The sequence below is a fragment of the Nesoenas mayeri genome (genome assembly GCF_963082525.1).
Source record: "Nesoenas mayeri genome assembly, chromosome: 11".
In the NCBI taxonomy this organism is placed as follows: Eukaryota; Metazoa; Chordata; class Aves; order Columbiformes; family Columbidae; genus Nesoenas; species Nesoenas mayeri.
Window position 1 is genome coordinate 10944022 of NC_137563.1, and position 21111 is coordinate 10965132.

The 21111-nt window shown below is 40.6% G+C and overlaps 1 protein-coding gene across 2 annotated transcripts in view; it reads right to left on the reverse strand.

The window, feature by feature from the left end:
- Positions 1 to 21111, reverse strand: part of MEGF11 (multiple EGF like domains 11) — a gene marked incomplete at both ends in the record, with an annotated part of 192074 nt that overhangs the window by 54341 nt on the left and 116622 nt on the right. For both annotated transcript variants that reach the window (XM_080351245.1, XM_080351244.1), the window contains one exon: positions 18131 to 18305. In XM_080351245.1, the coding sequence (XP_080207371.1) occupies positions 18131 to 18305 (175 nt within the window). The remainder of the gene's footprint in view (positions 1 to 18130; positions 18306 to 21111) is intronic.

A 21111-nucleotide genomic window follows, 5' to 3' on the forward strand; every position in this document is an offset into this window, starting at 1 on the left:
GTTCTTTTTCTATGTGTAGTCCTGACTTTCACATCACAAATTAGCTCCTAAATTTACTTCTTCAGCGAGTCAAACCTTAATAATTTAGTTCTATGTCAGAGAAAGCTATCCTACTCCAAAGTTAAATAGTAACTACATTGTACAGTGCGACCTATACCATAGCTCAATGGAAAATATATTGGTCAAAATGTATTTTTGCAGGTGAGAGGCTTCACTGTCTGATAGGAGGATCCATTTATCAGGAGATAAATGCACAAAATGTCAGGTTCCCTATGCCATGGCAAGTACATCCAGGAGCCTGTATATCACAGCATCCGACACTGAGACAGTAAAAGGAAATATGAACAGATTTTTGAGCACCATGAAGCCCCATATGCTTGGTGTAGCAGTTCTGCCTAGCACCAGTATGACTCATCCTATTTTATACTAAAAACTTTGGTTTAAGGGGAAGTAAAAGAAAAGGTTAAAATAAGTACTGCTCAGAAATAAATCCTACGAGTGTGTGATTTTTGAGTGAAAGCTGTGTTTGTAAAAGATGCTATCTTTGACCTTGGCAGAGTAAAACAAGTTCCCCTGAAAAGGCCTGGCAGGAAAAGGTGCTGTCTCGACAGCCAGAACATCCGAAGGCGGCTGCCCCTCATTACCCTGCCAGCACGGCTCCGCAATGAGCCGCGGAACCCTGAGCAAGCGGGACGGCAGAGGGACATTCAGCCTCCACGCCTAATCAATCCTCCGCCTTTCTCCTGCCTGTGACAATTAGACAGCCAATTAGCAGCACTTAGAAAGCCGTATCTTGTGTGAATGGAACTCCCAGTTCATTTCATGTACAACACACAAGTGCTGGTACCGTTAATAATTTCTATGACAACTGACCTTTTCTGGATTTGAACTAGAAGTAAAAAAACCCAACCAAACAAAGAATTAAAGCAAAGAGTAGAACACAGGGATGTGGAGCTAAAATATCCCCTTGGGAATCAGATGAACTAAACTAGCCCTGGGCCCTGGGTGGAAGCAGGAGGCGAATTTCCAGCTCCTCGGTGACTCCCTGGGACCGCGGAGCAGCTCGTGTGACATGTAGTTCTCCCTGGCCATGTGCGCGATGGTCTGGTACAGATGCACTAGTTTTCTGTAGACTTGCTCTGCATGGAGGACAGTCGGACACTGGGTATCCCAAAGAACAGCTACAGTACACAAGCTGTAATAAACAGCAGTCTCTTTCATCCTTATTCAACACGTCTTCCGGTTTTGGCATTTGCTTTAATATACTGTACTTTATGGACTAGCAGAGGTTGATGACTCTGGCTGTCCACCTTACACGCACTTCCTTTGCAAACAAACCTGAACTGAAAAAATAAGTGGCTTAATGAGATTTGTGTCCCTGGTTTTGACAAGTAAGACTTTCAGAGCTCTCTGAGCGACAACTGCCAAATACAGTTAACTTCTTAATTACATAAGAGGAAAATGCACTTGAACTATAGCACTGGCTCTAAGATTTTATTAATTATAAATGCACACCCCGTTATTAACATTTTGAACTTGATTTGGGAGAATGACCTATGAAATTAAATGCATTCAGGTACTTTTAAAGATATGTAAATTCACCTCGCTCTCACCACCTGCCCAAGTGAATAATGCTGCAGTGTATGTCTATGCAGTTGTTAATGAGTTATATATTCTGTTAAACTGATTTCAAATGTTGTGTATTGAATCTTCACTCTTGCAATATGGTACTTTATATTTCTGTCCTATTTAGTAAAATTAATCAACAGCTGTGCTCTTTATGTTGATTATTCTTTTTTTTTTCTATTAAGATTGGGAGGTTAATGAGAGTAGTGGAATGTCTGGATGTGGTATACATGATAGGAAGGAGTAGCTTATTCAATCAAACACATACCCATGAAAATGTTAAAGCTATATTAAGAAATCCAGCTATAAATAACTTGGTATTTTACATCTCTGTTCTCCAAGTCAGAGTGATCCATGTGAACATCACAAATTTTCAAAAGTGCTTAATTTTCTTCATAATTTTCACTTAGAAGGTCCAGTTTATCAAAATATACCCCTGAAATCTATCCAATTTATTCCTTCCTAATTTCAGAGGTCAGTTCTAACTCTAGCATAAACAATTGAAAAACTCTCTATACCGGATGTTGTGTCAGGGTCAGGTTCAGTAAAAGCCTCTCTTCGTGTTGAAGCAGGATGTTACTGTCCTTGGTTTTGCTTTACACCTTCTTGGGCCCTGATTGGTGAGATGACACCTCCGTCCCACCCAGGACAGGGGTCCCACATCTCCACACAGCTGCTCAGAACCTAACACAAGTGAGCCTTTTTATGTTTGGAACCCAAATCTGATGGGAGTATCCCAACATAGCAAAGACACAGGATCCATGGCCCCTGGGACCCTAAAAAGTCATCTTTAAACCAAAATGAATGGTGACAATAATGCCACCAACACCACCTATATGACCTTCCGTACCTTTAAGTACTTCAGAAATACTATTGTTGCTGCAACTAAATGACAGACCATTCTAGCACCATGAGAGGTTTGGGCATATAGTTGTTATTGTTAATTCTCCCCTATGTATTGAGGGTTAGGTCCAAGGAACCAAACTCCATTAATAACTCAGGCTGCAAGCTCACATCCATCAGCATCAAATATTAATAGACTCACGAGGGCCAGAGCATACATCTTCCCGGCTGGCAGTCAATAATATGTCTTGTTTCTGTTCAGGGAGAGGGGAAGATTTTCCTCCACAAAAATTATTATGGTACAATATTAGTAGGGCTTAAAGACACACTGCTGCCGTAGGTGTTTGTTGTGTTAACAAGCTCTGGACGCTTCAGAAAGTGTTTTCCCTGGATTAATGTTGCCCTAACAGATTAGGTCCTTGTTTCTGTTAAAAATACATTCATGCTGTAAACAATATCAACTCCCTTTAAAATTATTTTCTGATGTTCAATACCAAGATTTGTATTTATTCCTGTGTGTTTTGTATCAGACCTTTAAATCCCTGAAATGCATTTTTGAAGGAAAAAAAATGGTATCCCAGACCATAAGGGGAGTTAATAACTCAGCAATGACCAACACCACCGAGCGAAGTCCGCACCCCTACCTGATCTGTCTCAAAGTTTGACTATTTAAAGATGTGAAATTAAGGATTTCAGAAGGAGCTACCATCTATGGGAATAAATTTGCCTCAGAGGGCTGAAGCCTGGGTCCGCTGAAGTCGGTGGCAAAACAGAAAATCAATTTTTCAAGACCTCTGCAATGCAGAAGACTAACAGGGCTGTTATTGAACTTGGCCTCAAGTTTGCATGCTGAAAACCTATGTGACGGGTTTGTTCGAGTGTTCTTAAGGTTTAATCTCTCAAGGTGCTGAAAATCCTCAGCTCTTGTGCAGATTATTAGAGGGGACTGACAATACTGAAAGGCAACATATTTGGACCTTTGGTAATCTGTAATGTGACTCCAACTAATCTGAGATTTTTAACATGGTATCTGATCTCCTCCCTCTCCCCCTTCTCACCCGTTTTCGTGCCAGGCGAATTAGAGGTGCAGCACCTGCCACCCGAGCAGGGAAGCTCGATTTTCCGTTCTCAGAGCTCACAGTGCAGACATTAAATAGACGGGCATGGTGTGGCGCCATGTGTATGCAACGATAAACAGATCAGAAAGACAAAATGCAGGTGCTGTTTGTACCTGCTGTCTGTGTGTCTGGATAAGCTGATTGGTATGGATTTAGTACATAAAAGTATATATTTATATGTACACACATTACCTGGCACACCAGTGTGCTGGTACACTGTGTCTGGGCACTGATGCAGATCACAGATACAGTCCTGTGTATTTACTTATTTAATTGTGACATTTACAATTAACCCAAAGTGGTTCTCCACAAACATTCCCTCAAGGTAAACATATGGTATCCAGCCACACAAACTGTCAGAACAAACTAATTTCCCTAATGGTGTTCCAGTGGAAATTAATGTGCTCTTCACAAGCGTACTAGCCACAGTAGGAAACTTTCTGCTTCTACTGGTCCTCTCCTCCACCCTAGAATCAAACAATTTATTCATGACCTTACTATACAGCATCTTTAGTTTTCCAGACATACTGAATGTCCTCTGGCAAAATTCCTTTCCCCTCTGGGTGTTACTAATTACTCCCTGCAGATGCCATTATTGGTGCTAATGATAAAATGCAGAAAAAAGGTTGGGGAAGGATCTTGTGCCCCATACAAGCCAAGTTTGCAGGTAATCACTGTTACTAAGAACTGACAATTGTTCTTTTACCCACTTTGTAATGTTATATGAGGCAGCTGTGCTGCAGTTTGATATACATCTAGAATGGCACAATTAAACCACTGATGACCTTATTCAGTCTCCTTTTCCTTTGCACTTTTTATGGGAGAAGACAGGATAAGGTGGAAAGGATGGGAAAGAGATTTCTTATGTTTAAAAAGTTACTTTACAGCTTGTGACTCAACCAGATACACAACTATTGGTGCTCCTGAATGCCGAAGTCTTTCATTAAATCATAAAGCATTTCCAAGAGCCATCTGCAAAGCTTTTCCCAGTCCGCACCTCAGTGGCATTGCTGTCCCCGATCACCCTGTAAAACCTGGACATGCCAGAAGGACTGAGCACACCTGCCCATGGGAGCGAGGGGAACTTACCGCTTTGCTTCCTATAGTCTTTCAAGGATTTAGGAACATTTAGAAATGGATGTCAGCATTTTATTTCACCTCTGAATTTGTGCGAATATGCTAATTCCTACAGTAAATTTCACAGTAAATGCCAAGTTCAAAATTAGTCATCCTGCTAATAATTCTTAAATTTGGTGTTTGATCAAAAGTATGCAGCAAAACATACACACAAATAAAACAGAGACTTTGTTATGAAGAGATTAGTAAGTAAAATTATTATAAATACTGTCAATTTCAAGTACTTACAGTACTCTATTGAATACGATTTAATTTCATTTTACTGGTTATAGACAAAGCCTTTGTTGTGCAAAACCAAAGCTGGGAGGACTGTGAGGGGAGCAAAAGTTACCACAAAGTAACTGTTTTGTTGTTTTTCAAAGTATTTGTACAAAATCTGGCCAAACTTCCTGTATTCCTATTTTATAAACCCAAATACATTTGCTGTGGCTGGTACTGGTGTAACACGTGTTAGTCCCTCAGCAAGGGCACAGAAGAACCTCGGCCAGATTCTCATTTCTGGCCCATTGGGCCCCTGGAGCCTCATTCCCCCATCTGGGTTTTTCTGTTTCCCATCGCACAACCTCACAACTGATCTGAGATACATTAGCAGTATATTTAGGTTATTTTTATTTCTAAACTAGGAGTACTTGGCCTTTGGTCCCAAAGCTGTAGGGGCTTCAGAGCAAAAATTATCCATCCATCTCCCCCACCACATTGACCAGGGAAGCCTTTGGCCATAGCTTAGAAAAGCCTTTGCTTAGGATTTGGCTCCCTGGAGAATTATTTGTACCTATCAACACTGAAGAACTTGTGCAGCCCTTCAGCCTGGATACCACGTATGCATGTGTAGAGCTGGAATCAACGGCACAGAGCTCATGGTTTCCAGCACAGAAAATCCCAGCTGTGAGGGGTTTACTGAGCCAGGTGCAATGATTCTGTGATTCTACAATCCTACGATTCTATGAACTGTGCATCTGAGGAGTCAGGCATTGCACGCTGTCCTTTCAAACTGGGAATTCTGCAAAATTTTGCAAAAACTAGGTGCGCAAATCTCACCACTTCCCTGTCCTCCAGCATCTGAGCTCCAGCATGCTCCACACATCCAAAAAGAACAAAGTTGCAGCACAGTAAAACTGATGATGAAGTGGAGCAGTGCTCTGTAAGAACAAAGGTAGCAAATTCCAGCTTTGTGAGGTTTTTTTGTGTCCGTGAAATCAAGTGAAGACAAATACAAATAAAATTTTCACTAAACAAAAGGATTTTGCCTACTACAACTCGGCAAACCTGAGTTGGATTTCTGTCAGTGAGCACTATAATCCTGTCATCACCAGGGAATAGTTTCTTAGTTTGCAAGGAAAATATGCCCAATATCAGTCAGTTATCTGCAATTAAAAAAATCCATTCCTGTTTTTCAAGCCACCTAAATATGGGCATTAAAAAAAAAAAAAAGAGAATTCAATAAAGACAGCAGGCAAGAGAGAGCACCCCGCCTCCCTCTTCCTATAAATCAGTGCAGCACTGTTGCTGGCAAAAAGATTCAGCCTAACTTTACAGCGCTTGAATATCTGCCTGGTTTAGTACTTAGGCCTTAACTGCAGAGCACTTTAGTGTCAGCGAGGCAATGAATACAGCATCATATAATTAAATGTATTCAGAAGGAAAGCGATGTGGAGAGTAAAAAAGATGATCATCAACCTCTGAACAAGATTTTTTTTATACAGTCAGCACTTTTCACCTAATAAAGTATCACAAACCACATTTATCCAGGAAGGACCTCTCCAAAAATAGGAGATTGGATTTAGACTTGGTAAAACAACTCCTACATAATTTCCTCGGGACATTTCATCTGGTGATGGCGCCTCATACCTGAGAGATCAGCGTCCCCCCGCAGCCGCTAATGGAGTACGGGCAGTGCAGCCGTGTACGGTTCAAAAAACACGAGGAGGTCGGTGTTCAGCTAAATCGGGTGGGTGTGCTACATGAGGCAAGAGACAAAAACAAACTCCTAATTCTGTTCACAGTGGAGCTGGGGAGACGGGTTACAGAGCAGATATTTCAGGTGGAAATGAAAGTATCTATAATACATGGGTTTAGATTTGGTAAATGGGAGGATAGATTATCAAGGCAGGTCAGAATATTTTAAACTTAACTCTGGGACAGCTATAAAGGGTCAAACATCTGTGGGGCTCACTGGTGTTACTATAATCAACTTTGGTCAGTTCCCATTCTAAAATGCTGCAAAAAATATGGCTATATCACAATTAAATGGCCCAGGCATAATGTCTATTATTGCAAGTCAGTGGGAAGTATTTACATGACTGAGAAGTATACACTTAGTACACATGTTCTTCGTGACGTACTCAACAAGCTGCTTGTGTCCAAACTGTGGGACAGAAACCAGCTAAGCATTAATATGTCCAAATACTAAATCACAGTCCTTGAATGCTGCTGGTGAAGACGAAAAAAGCTGTTTTCTTCTGCCTTTTTTTTTTTTTTTTAAATGAAGACATCTGAATTGGAGCTATCACTATGGTAAAGGAAAGATTTTAACATACTGTGTGCAGTTCTATAATTTTCTTTCCCAGATTTGGGTGGAATAGATCAGTGGCTAACAGAAGCTGAAACCATTTGAAAATACAGAGAAGCATTTTGATGCAGTGCAGTGTACTTTAGAGTGGAAATTCAGAGCTGGCTATGACAATTCTGCACCCGTTATTCTATGGGAGTGTCTTTGTCTGGAAATTAGAGATGGTTTCTGTTCTGTCCACATAGCCCGAGTGGCACAGTCCAGGATCTGCCTTGTAGAACAATTGTGGCCTCCTGACTTTTTGGCAATAATAAATTTGGGCTCTGGCTGACAAGTCTGAACAGTTCTGCAGAAAGGACACTAGTAAAAACAGACAATAAAAGGTATTATTTATACTTTCAGCCTCTATGACGTCCTCTGGCAAGAAGATCCATGGTTTAATTATAAATACGAAGGAGAAAAAGGAGAAAAATTATCTTTATGTTTGCTTCAAATTCACTGCCTGATTTTTAATTGGGAAACTTCTTACACTGTGATAAATAGCAAACACGCATTCCTTCACGGTGTAAGAGACTCCTCACATATCTACCCTTAGTGACCCCTTTTCTAAGCAAAATCATGCGCTCTCTTATTCTCGTTTTATGGGAACCATTTCACAATTTAATTACGCATTCTGTGAAAAGCACTATCTTTGTCTTTAAAACTGCTATGCAATCATTTAATTGGTTGCCCCTTGTTCCTGTGTTATTAGAAACAGTAAATAACCATTTCTCGTTCATATTCTATGCACCATCCACAGTTCCATTGATCTCTATCGTATCTCTCCTCAGCCACCTGTTTCCTGAGCCGAGTTCTAGCTTATCGAGTCCCTCTTTGTATAGAAGTTATTCCATATAAAAGGTGATCTCTGGTACCATTCGCTCCTTCCATTATATCCTTTGTGAGCAGGAATCAGCCAAACTGTGCGCAGTAATTTGAGATTTAGATATATTATGGATTTATACAATACCACAAAAATGGTTTTTCCATCCTGTTTTGTTCTCTTCCTGATCATTCCAACTATTCTGTCTGGTGCTCTGGGTTCGCTTATTTTTTGACTGGTGCTGAGAATTCATTTGAGGTTTTCAGAAAACTATCCACTGTGATTGCCTAATCTCTTTCCCTGAATGGTGGCAATTAAATTAGAACTCACCTTTTGTCTATTTACTTCACGTTATTTTACTTTGGTCTATTACTCTGCATTTTTGAACACTGAATTTCAACCTACCCAGTCACTCAGTAACATGAAACACTTCCCTTAATTTGCTACTAGCTTTGTGTTTGACAGTCCCCATAGTTTTGCACTATTTGCAAACCTTCTTTTAGAATTCTCCTACAGCTGTACTATACAATTAAGGATAATGTCCAAGCATAGGCTCAAATCTAAACTTTCCTACCGTACGGACCATCACCAGCGTGGTCACCAGCTGCGACCTGCAAATTTCTATAGCAGAAGCTGCCAAAAAAGTTCAGTACATCAGTGTCTGAACTCTTGTTCACAGGGATGGGATGGCTGGAGTCCAGGAGGAGTTAAACATGCTGCACACAGCAAGTCTCCTCCACCGCTCTCTTGTTAAGAGGCCTGGGGCCACAGAAGCGGCAACGTGGATGGAAAATACGCAGGTACGGGGCTGAGGATGCAAATACCTGCGCTTGAACTTGGTTCTGAGCTGCATGAGCCACGTGTGAAAGGATCAAAGTGGGAAGAAAAAAAAAATAAAAAGAAAAGAAAGCATCTGAAAAAAGAAATGTCAACATCAAGTTAATGGGGTTTGCGATGTACCTACTAAAAAGCTGGTAAATAACCTGGCAATCATACAGAGGCAGATAAACAGATGTCTTGTCAAACTTTCACAGATATTACTAAATCCAAAAACCTACAGCAAGAGTTCACCATGTGGTAAAATTCCAGTTGCTCTTTGGCACAAGAAAACACACCAGGATCTTCCATTTATACACGTTTGATTGTAAAGGATAAAGTATTTTCCTTAGAAAAGCCAGAAAATAAACTGAAAAACAAACCTGTGACTTAAATCTTATACTTACATGGTTTTAATGAAGTCAGTTTGCAATTTGAACTACCAGGAGAGGCAGGTACCAACACTTTTATGCTCAGATCCACAGACAGTGTGGATAAAGATACACGCATTAAGAAGCTTAATAGATGAAAAAGAGACACCGTTATTGGCAAGCAGTTTATTCCTCTGCAAAATTCAGAACAAATAACTCAGTATGGACAGAATATTGAACTCCACTGATTCTGAATGAGGCTACAGGAACAGAAATGCAATTTGACGTAGCCACACTGCCAATTAAGGATAAAATACAGGAAATGTGTCAACTAGCTACAAAGGCAGAGGCATTCAGGATTTCTGTATGAAGTTGGTTCCTTTGGACCCACTTACGAAAACTTTGGAGTTATTCAGGTAAATAAAACTGCAGCAGAGCCCAGAAGTAAAAGTAAATATAAGAAGAGGGGGAGACCTGAGACTTGCTCATGGTTCTTTTAAATTATAGACACTGTGTGTGACTGAATAAGTTCTCATTAGTAGAGACAGCTGGTGAGACAAACTCCACTCTTGTATGTCTGGGACCATCCTACCAAAGCTAGTGGTTGTGTTCAGGTAAACTTGGGCTGACAAAGGAGAATTTGAGCTGTCACAGAAAATTTCTGCAGCTTGCACATCAGCAAGAGAATGAGCAAACAGAATGAAACAGAAGTTGTTCATAAAAGGGTCTGAAAAATTCCATTGAATTCAAAGAAAGGGATGCGGTTTCCACAACTGAGGGCGACCCACTGTGTCTCATACACCCAGTGACCTTGTTAAATACTCTGGTACAATAGCTCACCTGCTCAAAAGCGCATGACAAACGCTCTGAAGTGAGAGGAGACCCTTCATTATGGCTCACGCAGCCAGACACCACCACGGACACCGTCAGGGTTTAGGAAAACACGGGCTCTGAACGCTGCAGCTGCCGGTGCTCCAGCAGAAAGGACTAATTGCTCAGTCCGAGCGCCGGGGGGAGAGCATCAACCTGCCTAATGGGCAGTAAGAACCTGGGACATTGATATAAAAATCCATAGGGGAGCAGCTTAGGCTGAAAGCCTGGGAATACCCAGGAGGCCTCCCCATAATGATCTTCCCTGTTGGTATCTGAACACAGGAGATCTTCTGTAACAACGCAGTGCCAGAGGAATCCATTTGTGAGTTATTGAAATACCAGCTTTAGCCCACATCCAGTTTCTTTGCATAGAGGTGATGTTCATTGTTTCCCAGTCTCAGGGCCAGATCAGAAATGGATCGGCTTTTCAGAAAGGCACCTGCCATTTCAGAAAGACACAGCACGATCTGGTGGCTTGCAATGCTTCCCAAGGGTGCTGTTCCGAAAGCTCTGACTACCTGTGCTGTTTGTCCCTAGAAAAAATCCTATGGGGCCTTTGAAATGGATCATGCAGCCATACAACCAAGCTCGATCTGAAGCAATGGTTTGTGAAGGTAAAAACGGTAAAATGGCTCAATCTGCCAGCAAATTTGCCAGTCACTGCCAACAGAAATGGGGTTTGTGATGTACATACTGATCCATAGGGAGCTGGACTGAGATCAAAGTCATTTCTTGCAGGCCACTGCAGAGCCAAGAGGAGATAATTTCCAATTTATCATGACCTGGCCTGGTTCAGACCCAGCAGCCTAGGGATGCAAAGCTCATAGTCTGTTATTAGTCCCAGCGGTCTACAAAAAAAAAAAAGGTACAGCCATTTTACACACGTAAATACGTACTTTTGCATGTGTAGAGAAGTGGGCAAGAAAACTCAGAGGTCATCAATGAAAAGGGGTATCGAGATGTAACTCAGAGGCTGTTTTATTCCAATCTATGAATATGCAAAAATCCCAATAGGTACAAATGATTTCTTACCAGCTCTATTTATGTGAGGAATATACCAAAACCTTGGGAATGAGATGTTTTGTTTCATGTTCATAAACTCAGACCTTCCGACATGCAGCCCAGCTGACAGAAAAACTTCTGTACAACTAGAAAGTGACAGTTCTTTCATTTCAAGAACAATTTTCCAGCCCACTCTTAATTAGTCTGTGTGGAACAGAGTGTTTTTTGTTGCCTACTTGAGATCCACTTCTTGTTCCACATCCACTTGTGAAGTATTTTGTAAGCTTAATAATGATCAGATGAGTTTTCCATCTAGATGAGTTATCTCCATCCAGAAGATACCAAGAAAATGCCTGTTTGAAGGACAGTGGACTCCTCAGGGACCAGAAGCAGGAAAGGGGGATCTAGGGAAGAGTTCAAAGGCTGGGAAACAATTTCATCCACGTCATGACTTAATATTCAGTACTTGTCCAGGCAAAATCCTTTCCTTTTCAGGGATTGCAATGCACAGTACTGTTAACCTGGTTGTGCAGGAAGGGGATTCTGTGAATTTGAGGTCCATGAGCCCATCTGAGTGTCCTTTGCCAGCTTAAGTGTCAGAGGAGACGTGGCAGAGAGAGACAGGGTTACCACAGTGAGGTAGGGATAGAAATCTGGGAAAACAAGGCTCTTTTAGCTCCACTGCTTACAGGACAACTTGTTTTATTTTTATTATTAATGAATATAAATATTATTAATGAATACACTTACTGCCAGCTACAGCCTACACTGAAACTCACCTGAACAGTATGGATGCCTTTTTGCACACCCACCGCCACAACCGCTGGCCATTCACAGGGTTCTGGGACACAGGATTATGAATATAAATAGGAAACCTGTGAGAAGAAAATGCATCTTCCTTGCACATCTAGGTAATTCATGGAATGAGACTGGGCAAACTATTTCTGTTGCCTATAATACTCCAGTTAATTGGACAACTGCTGTGCCAGAAAACCTTCTCCCCACCTACAGCAAGTAAAATTTATACTGGTGGTTGGTAACAAGAACATCTTGATAAAAAGGTTGGATTTATTTTACACCTATAAATGAAAAGAGCTCTTAACAAAGGGGGGTAACTGATATGCTCGGTAAATCAAGGATAAAAGGACACAGGCGCTATTGAAGATTTTTTCCCCTCGTCTTTTCTTTTTAAACCTTTTGATGAGGTGCCCTGTTGCTCTGAGATGTGCTTCCACTGAAGTACTTTTGGAATTATCTCAAAGAGAAACAGATCATTTAAATAAGTTAAAGGCCCCCAAACAGATCCACTATCTCCAACCTTAGGTTCATTTTTTATATTAAGAGTTTTGTGAAATTTATAAAATAACTTTACTACTGAACCAGGGGCTTATAAGACAAAGAAGTCTCATTCGTTTTTACCTGCTTCCTTCTGAAGTAGTGAAGAATGATACATTCAGAACAAAGATGAAAGCAAATATGTAGAAGAGAGCGAATATTCTGATACATTTGTATTTATCAACCTTGAGTGTTTAGAAAACACCTATGGGCAATGATTCTTCAAATTCCTCCAGACCTACCTGGATTTTGGTCCTTCAGGGAAAATTCAGTTGAAGATAAGATAACATGCTCCTTTCTATTTACTTTTTTGTTTGTTTGTTAGACAAGAGACAGAATTTTAAAGCTGCAGGACAAGAGAGCAGGCTTTTTTTTTATTATTATTTTTAATACAGAGGGAAGGATTGTTTGTTCTCTCCTGTATGTTTTCTTCAGGGAACAAGAGATGCTGTATGTGCCAGAAGGAAGCCAGTTGTGGCTGGAATACTCAACAGACTGGACCCGTAAGTTTTTTATGACTTCTATACATAACCCAAAATTGTGGTCCTCATTTCTCTAAAAGGGTAAGTTGGTCATTTTACTCCTGGGGTAGGTGTGGGGCAGACTAAGACTGGCCTGAGACCGTGTGCGTGGGTGTTTGTATCAACAGAGATTGAATAGCTTTATAGCACTATAATAAACACTTATTTCTATTAAATGCTCAAGTTATTGTTTATTGTGTGTTACAGGTGCTCTTACTCCAATGCGTAGGCACGTATTAACACATGTAAACCTTGGAAGTGATTTGTACCCCTGTGGCAGAGAAAGTATTATGTTGAGAAATGCTGGCATGCCAGACAAAATTAGGGACTTACAGACCCAGATTTAGTCTGTTTCAGTTCTTAAGTGCACAGATTCCCACTGAGCTCAGTAGGAGATATATATATACATAAGTACTTATATAAGGATATATTTGAAAGGCATTATTTTCTTATATTTTTAAATTGCAATTTTGATGCAACATCAACAGTAGATGCAAATGGCCACAGATGCACAGTACTGGGATATATCTCGGAAAGTCTCAGGGAATCCAAGTGGCATTCCAAAAGCTCAAAAATCTTTCAGTAAGAGGTCACCACAGCTATAGTTCCCATACTTTCCTGTACTGTGATTGGCTGTTATGGGATCTACCAATATAGTCAAGGAACAGAAAAATGTCAGAATGAATTCTTTCATTTTGGTGATGAAGTGCTAGCTTTGCTTGCCAGCATGCAGAGTTCAATAAAAGCAGACAGGTCTTCAAAAAATTGCAGCATAAATAGATGAACTCTTTAAAGTAATATAAGTTCTGTCATCTGGATGTGAAATATAGACCTAAGTGCCCGCCGAAGTAAAAGCTGACCACACATTCCATAGATAAGTGTTGAAGTTTTCTCAGAGTGTCTTGGGCTGAGAAATGTTTTAACTACATCTCTCCTTGCCACAATAGACAGAGTGAAAGCATTTGAAGTTAAATCCATTTTTCAAAGGAGGAAAACAAAGCATCCATAAAGAAATTAAGGCACAGCACAGGATGAGGTCTCCAGATAGCCGCTGTTTCCAGGAAAGTCACAATTAGCTATGCAATGGAGAAGGTGAACTTAGTTGTATTTCAATAGCATTAATAATGATCTCAGTAGCTAGAACGCTGATAGGGACGTGCAGGGGGTTGGTTTCAAGATTTCCTTGTGAGACAGAAGGTCAGGATTCCTGTGGTCTCCTGTCATATTTAATTCATATCCTCTGGCCTTCTTCACCACATTTATTGAATTACAGGGATAAAATTCAATGAGCCAAAACCAAAAGAAGACAGGGCAAATTCTGATTTTTTTTACATCCCTCCTGCACAACTGACTTCAGTGAGCTTGTAACAGAGCACCTGAAAGCAGAATTTCAAAGGAGGGGAAAGTATAAGTTGGTATAACCCCTCTCATCACCCCCATAATTGCATCCAAGTAATTTATTGCAAACAGTGGCTATTTGCATGTGGGAGCCAGGATCCAATTTCTACCAGTCAGGAATTTCCCTGTACACTATTCAAGGCTAATCTTCGTGTACTCGCTGTGTATTTAGCAGATTCCTTCTTGCCACAAATGAGACGGCAGCAGAATGGCTTTTCAGAATCATTCTTCAGAAAAACGTCACTGGCAATTCCTCAGATGGGTAGTGACAGGCAATCCTTAAATACGTTACAAATACCAGTTTCAGAGCAGTGCCCTATTGGCATGTTTATCATGATGATTTCCTCGCAATCATCTTAATGAAAGGGATACAAGCCTATATCCTCCCTTCACAAAGAGATGCAACAAGCACAGGGTTTCCAACAGAGCAGCAGCCTGGACTCCACTGCTGGAGCTCATGAGGAGCAGCTCTAGACGTGCTCTGTGATTTTGGGGAAGATTTTGTCGTGTCTCCTCTTCTCCTATTATCCTGTTTTTATTGTCCTGTTTGCTGCCTCCAAGAACTGAGCTGTTTTGGGTATGATTGTGGATCACTCAGATGCTACCTCTTCAGTCAAATCCACACTGTGGTTTTAGAGTTAAAATAGTGCAATCCCCTCATGTGAGCACAGTCATATCAGAACCTCACACAAATCACCTGTACCAGAGCCCAATAACATCTTTACAATAGTGTAATTCGTTTTTAGAGCTAGGTATGTGCAAATCTGGTTGTTGAGTCTGACCCAAAATATTCATCAAAAAACCACACAAAATGTTGTGAAGTTCCATCCAAACCTGCAAGCTCACCAATATTTATCTTTGGCATTTGAATTTTTGGAATATCACAGCTAATAAATAATGTATTATTTTCTGATCTACAAGGTACATTTTTATTTTAAAACTTGAATCTGCTTAACTTCCAAAAATTAAGTGCCCAGCTCATGTACATGTCCACCTATGGCATAACTGCCTTTCCACTTAATACATTTAATAAAGGTGACCAGATGCTTTGTGTTTTTAATGGCTTGTTCTGCATCCCAAACAAATGTCCTTGTTTTGGCTGTGATTGTAGATGATTCATTCTGAAACCCTGCCCAGCTGCCCTGACACAGCCAAGACAGGGCACAGTAAAGAAAACAAACCATCTGTGCAAAAGAAGTGGGCTGGGGGAGTGATTTGTTCAGAAACAACCGTCATTTCTTGGTCACTATGTTTTCTAGGCAACCAGTCCTATGGGCCCAACCTTTCTGTCTTTGCACTTAGAATTGGCAGGTATATCCCATGTCCCATCATATTCCCTTCATTCCCCATACTCAGAAACCTTTCAGACCACTCTGCTCTATAAAATTCTGTGTAGATCAAACGCGATTTGATGTAAAATGTAAGATGTTGATCCCACTTTCATTTTTTCCAATCATATGGCAAAATTCCCAACCCTGTAGCCGCACCAGCCAAGCCTCATGCTAGAAAAAGCAAGAGGGATGCATTGATGGCTTTTCTGAATAATTAGCTCTGCCTGGTTCTGTATTAGCATCACTCTGTTGTCAGCGCTGCCAAAGAGATCCTGCATTCAGGAACAGTTGCTTGCAGGCTACCCGAATTCAAGGGCAAAATCCTCCCCGGAGGCAAAGCTCCCAGTTGTCTCAGCAAGGGGCAGAGACATGTATTTGAAGGCAAAGCCTGGTCTTGAGAGTGTCATTGAGACAAACCACTTCCAGCCTGGAGAGGGTTCTGGCCCTGCAGCACCTTCCAAACAACCTGCAGCTGCACCGTGCGGCAGCGCCAACTCCTTCTCCTGCGCAGACGATGGAGCAAACGGCACGGGCAGCTCAGGAGGACGTCGCCAAGCCAGGGTAGGAAGGAAAAGGTTCCTGTCAAGTTTTCTTTACAGCCTATGTTCTCTAGCATTTGAAAGAACTGTTGCAATGCAAGTCATCTGGCATGCATACGAATGACAAACATGCTTCAGAGACAATAAATTAGCAATTTCAAGGCTTTACTTCCCCTCATGGACTAATTGCCAGAGATTATAGTATATTATGAGAGAGCAATGATACTAATGCCTAAATATGCTTCAGTGATTATAGAGCTATCCTCAATAACCAAGCTGTTTAAATGTCAATGCAAGAAAGCTCTTTATTATGAGATTAAATATTATTTTGAAGCAATGCAATAGGAACTTCCCAGGCTTCATGCCTGCATTAATACTGTCTTGGAGCAATATATATTGGACAAACTATGCTTTTTAAAGAATGTGTACAGTACAGGGTCCTAAAATATTTTTGTGTTGCAAAATTGAACAATATTCCTGATAAGAAAGAAGATCTTAGTATCTTTTTATTTTGCATTTGTTACTAACATGCTGTTGCCTTCATTTCTTCCTCCACTTCACATAAATATTTGTGTGTTGCCACTGTATAGCGATGATAAATTCTTGTTAGTGTGAGTGGAGAATCAAACCCCAAAGCCCTTTTTTGTATATTTTCTACATCTCTAAGTAGTAGCGTCTCACATAGATGCTTTTGATAGTCCTGCTCCTCATACCTAAATAAATCTATTTATACACGGCATTGAGAGAATGCCTGGAAATCAGATGGAAGCTCCAGCTTCTGGTTCAGTTGTTGACATGCAGCAGAGAACAAAAATTTCTTTAAGCCAAAACTCTAGTTCCCCAGTTCTGGAGATGGCAGGTGGTGATCACAAACTCAGGTGTGGTTTTAAAAGGGAGGGGGGATAAAAACAATAGAGGGTAAAACTCATTTTGGAGGCTGCACATTTCAGTTGGCTGCTAAATGCCAGTGGAAGTTCTTAAAATATTGGGAGTGTCTTTAAATTTGAAGCCTGATTTCTAGTAAACTCAGTAAATATAACAAATAATTACTCTAATGGTACAGAAAACATATAGATAAGCCTGTGGGGACAGATCATGTAAAATTAAGGACACAAACTGCAGAAAAACAACTACTAATGAAGTTGTGGTGGAATGCTCTCTTGAAAATAATATTTTTCTTCAGGAAGTATTGTTTGTCAAACACAGCCTGCAGATCTCTTCCATGGTGTACTCCTGATGTAAGGAGGTGCTTCATATATGGATGACCAGAGAATTTACTAGTACGAATTCCATTATGCCCAGCTCAAGCAGGACACCTGGATCCATGTCCTAATGCTTTCTGCTGCAACCTGGCAATCATTCATTCTGAATTTTTTGTTGTTTCGTCTTGGCTGATTTCTTCAGCCATTTGATATCTCATCTATAAAACATGATGCTTGTTTACCTCAGAATGTCTGAAGCTCTTTCTGATGCTCGGGTAAAAGACACCTGCCATATATGTTCAGAAAAGGCATAAATTGCTCTATCATTTGTAACAGTTTAAAAGATCTTTATCTATTAAAATCACAGTGTGACTGACAAGGAACATGCTGAAAGGCCATGAGAATTATTTTTCTGCTCTTCCAGGCAGACAATAATCTGACATCTTTTTTGTTATGTCTTGACTTAAAATATATGATGGGAAACCATCTTTTTATCAAACTTAAAACACCAATGTTAAATAAATAACCAGAAGTAATAAGTTGATGCTGCTCCAAGGAGAATTACGTGGACTCAGAATGGAGAAAAATTACCGGCATTTGGCCACTTTTATGCAAATATTATTTGAAATCAGACTAAAGTCACTTACCATATATCCTGGTGCACACGAACACTTCCCTGTGATGCTGTCGCAATCTGCTCCGTTGTGGCAGGGGCAGGTGAGCTGGCAGCCCTCGCCGTACGACCCTGGGGGACAGGATTCATTGCAGTAGAGTCCGGACCAGCCAGCCTTGCAGCTACACTCTCCAGACAATGGATGGCAGCTAATGGAGACAGACAGACATCAATGAGATGTGTCCATAACCAGCTGTAGAACATTTTACAGGCAATGCCAGCAGGAGGCACACTAAAACAAAGTAAACCTGGAAACTCTTGAGGATGGTGAACATCAGCCGCCATATAACTTAGGAATGAACAGGGAATATGGTGCCAAATACCAGCCTGGCACATTGTTTCCAAACATCTGGAAACTGCCACAGCACTGGGAATTTTACACCTTTGAAGTTTATGCTTTTATGTTCTCAAATCAATGTGAGTTGGGTTACCGGGAATAACCACAACATGATTAATCCGTATTGTTGTATGACATTTGTGTGTCATGTTACTTGGCTGTAATACAGTCAAAGATGTTCGGGGTGGGGAGAAATTCCAGCGGCTGGAGGAATGCAATCAGGAGAGTCGTGAAGAGGAACTTGAGTCCTGTAGCACAATATTATCTCTATTCTGTTCCAGTCTAGTCTTGTCTAGTCTATTCCAGTCTAGTCTAGTCTAGTCTAACTGTGTTTTAAAAGCGAGTGCCACCTTAGCAGAACTTTTCAACAGGGAGAGGTAGAAAGGCAAGTGCTTTGGAAGTTAAAAAGCTCCTTGGAAAAAGGCTTTTGCAGGGAATATTCAGCCATGGTGACCAGAACTGATCACTACCTGAAGCTTTGGGGTTTATTTGCGGCAGGAATCAACAGAAGCCCTGCGATTAAATTCCAGCTATGCAGGGAAATGGGTCAAGTTCCTTTATGCTGCATAATGAGGCAAAAAAATTGAGACAGGTCCATAGACAGGTGCCACCAGTGCCTCACAGAAATGTTATCTTCCTTTATGATTATTTATTACTATAGTTTAATACTGCAGACATGAGTGAATGGGTTTCTTTACACCTATAAAATTAATATCGTATATGTTAATTTTCAAGGTAACCTCATAAAATGTAATTTCCAAGTATGTTTCTGGCAATTACTGGTAGGAGAGGTTAGTCACATACTGTTGTGACTAAGAATGACCAAATTTTGTGAGTGTCATATGTTTCATCATAAATAGCGTTTTACTGACTAATTAAAACAATTCATCAGCTTAACAAACTACCATCCATGAAATTCTTCTGACGAAGCAGTCCCTCAAGTTATGGTTGTTCACAAAGCACCTCTTAACATTCAGATGAAAATAATAAAAGCTCATTTTTCCCCCTCTGCATCTATTAATCATTACCTAATAGGAGCAGAAAGCTGAACATTAAAGGAATAGTTTGAAGTGGATTTGTTGTTTCTCTATTTTCACTACTACTGCATGTATCATATGGTTCCGTGAGAACTGCATCTGTTGGCTAATTTAAATCTTTCAAAGGCAATATATGATCATGGCAGTTGAAATCAGTCTGTGACAATTCAATTGAAAATACTAAGTAAGAATTTCTACTCCAAGGTTGGCTCCTTTGTCAAAGCAGACAGCTTTTTATGCATGGGATGCAAGGTATATATTAACGACTAAAAGTCATCCTAACACGCACTAAAATAAGAAGCAGGAACCAAACAGTCTTTGCAGAAGAGCCCGCAGGAGACAGAGGGCTTGGACTCCAAAACAAGGTCCAGTAGAAGGTTGAGACCATATTCTGTCCCCTATAAAGCCCTTTTCCACTCTTTCGTGAGGCTACGAGTTAGCAAAAGTCCAATGCAGATGTTTGGGTCCCTGCACCTATATAATCATCCCAATGAAGCAAGAACAATTTTGTTACCAGCCTGAGAAGATTAGAGTTTTGTTTTTCTCCTAGAACAAGCACTTGTAGTCTTCCAGTCCTTTGAAATACTTCAGAGTTAGGGTACACATAACAATAGTTCTGAGTAGGTAGCAACAACTGATGAAAAAGCTACAGCAGGGGGAGGATAAATCTTCCCAAAGCTTTTAGCAAGGCAAACATTAGCACACACCATAGTGTTATGGTAGAATAATAAGCAATGGACCTCAAATGTACACAGCTCGGTTTGAAATGAGGGCCCAGGCTGTGCCCAGCCAGGGGACACAGGAGACTTGTCTCATACAAAGAACACAATGCCCTAAATCACAAACTCTTGTTTGACAATTAAGGTGCCCTGATGCAGTGTTAACTTGAAGATGGCTGAGATTTAGATGCTTAACCAAAATTCAGAAAACAGCTGTTCTCTTCCCAATCCTCCCAGTGAATCGTGGCCATGTAACTTACTCTTTCTACATCCATCTTTCCCATCTGTAAAATGATGCCTTTCTACCTTTGGAAACCCTTTAAAGATCCGCAGCTGACATCACTAAACAGTACTAAGTTTTTATCTTTAATTTTTTTTATTATTAGCATTTTCTGTTCTGGTGTGTATGAACTATTCCAGTAACTGAAGTCATCTGAGTTACACACTGAGTATATTGCAGCTCATGATGTGGAAATCGTATGTATATCCATGTGTGAGTTGAGAACACTTCTCTCTTATTTAGGTATTCTGTAAAAATCCATTCTGTTTAAGCTATGTACCTAGACCTATAACTATAAATAGGAACCTCATCTATCATCCAGCCAGCCAGCCATGCATCCAGTCTACCCAGTGAACTAAATGCTTGCTGCAGTGAAGTTGGAAAGTTTGAGGCACTTAAAGGCAAAGGTGTTAAGTTGAAGAACAGGAAATTCAGCTAGCAATGTGAATTATTTGTATAATTCCTCCCTTCCTTTTCTGATTGCACCTCTCAAGGTCCTGAGTCCATGTAACATTTTGCCAGCATGGGGTGCAGCATGTGTAAGGCGCTTCTCCGTGCCACCAATAAACTGAAATTAAGAAG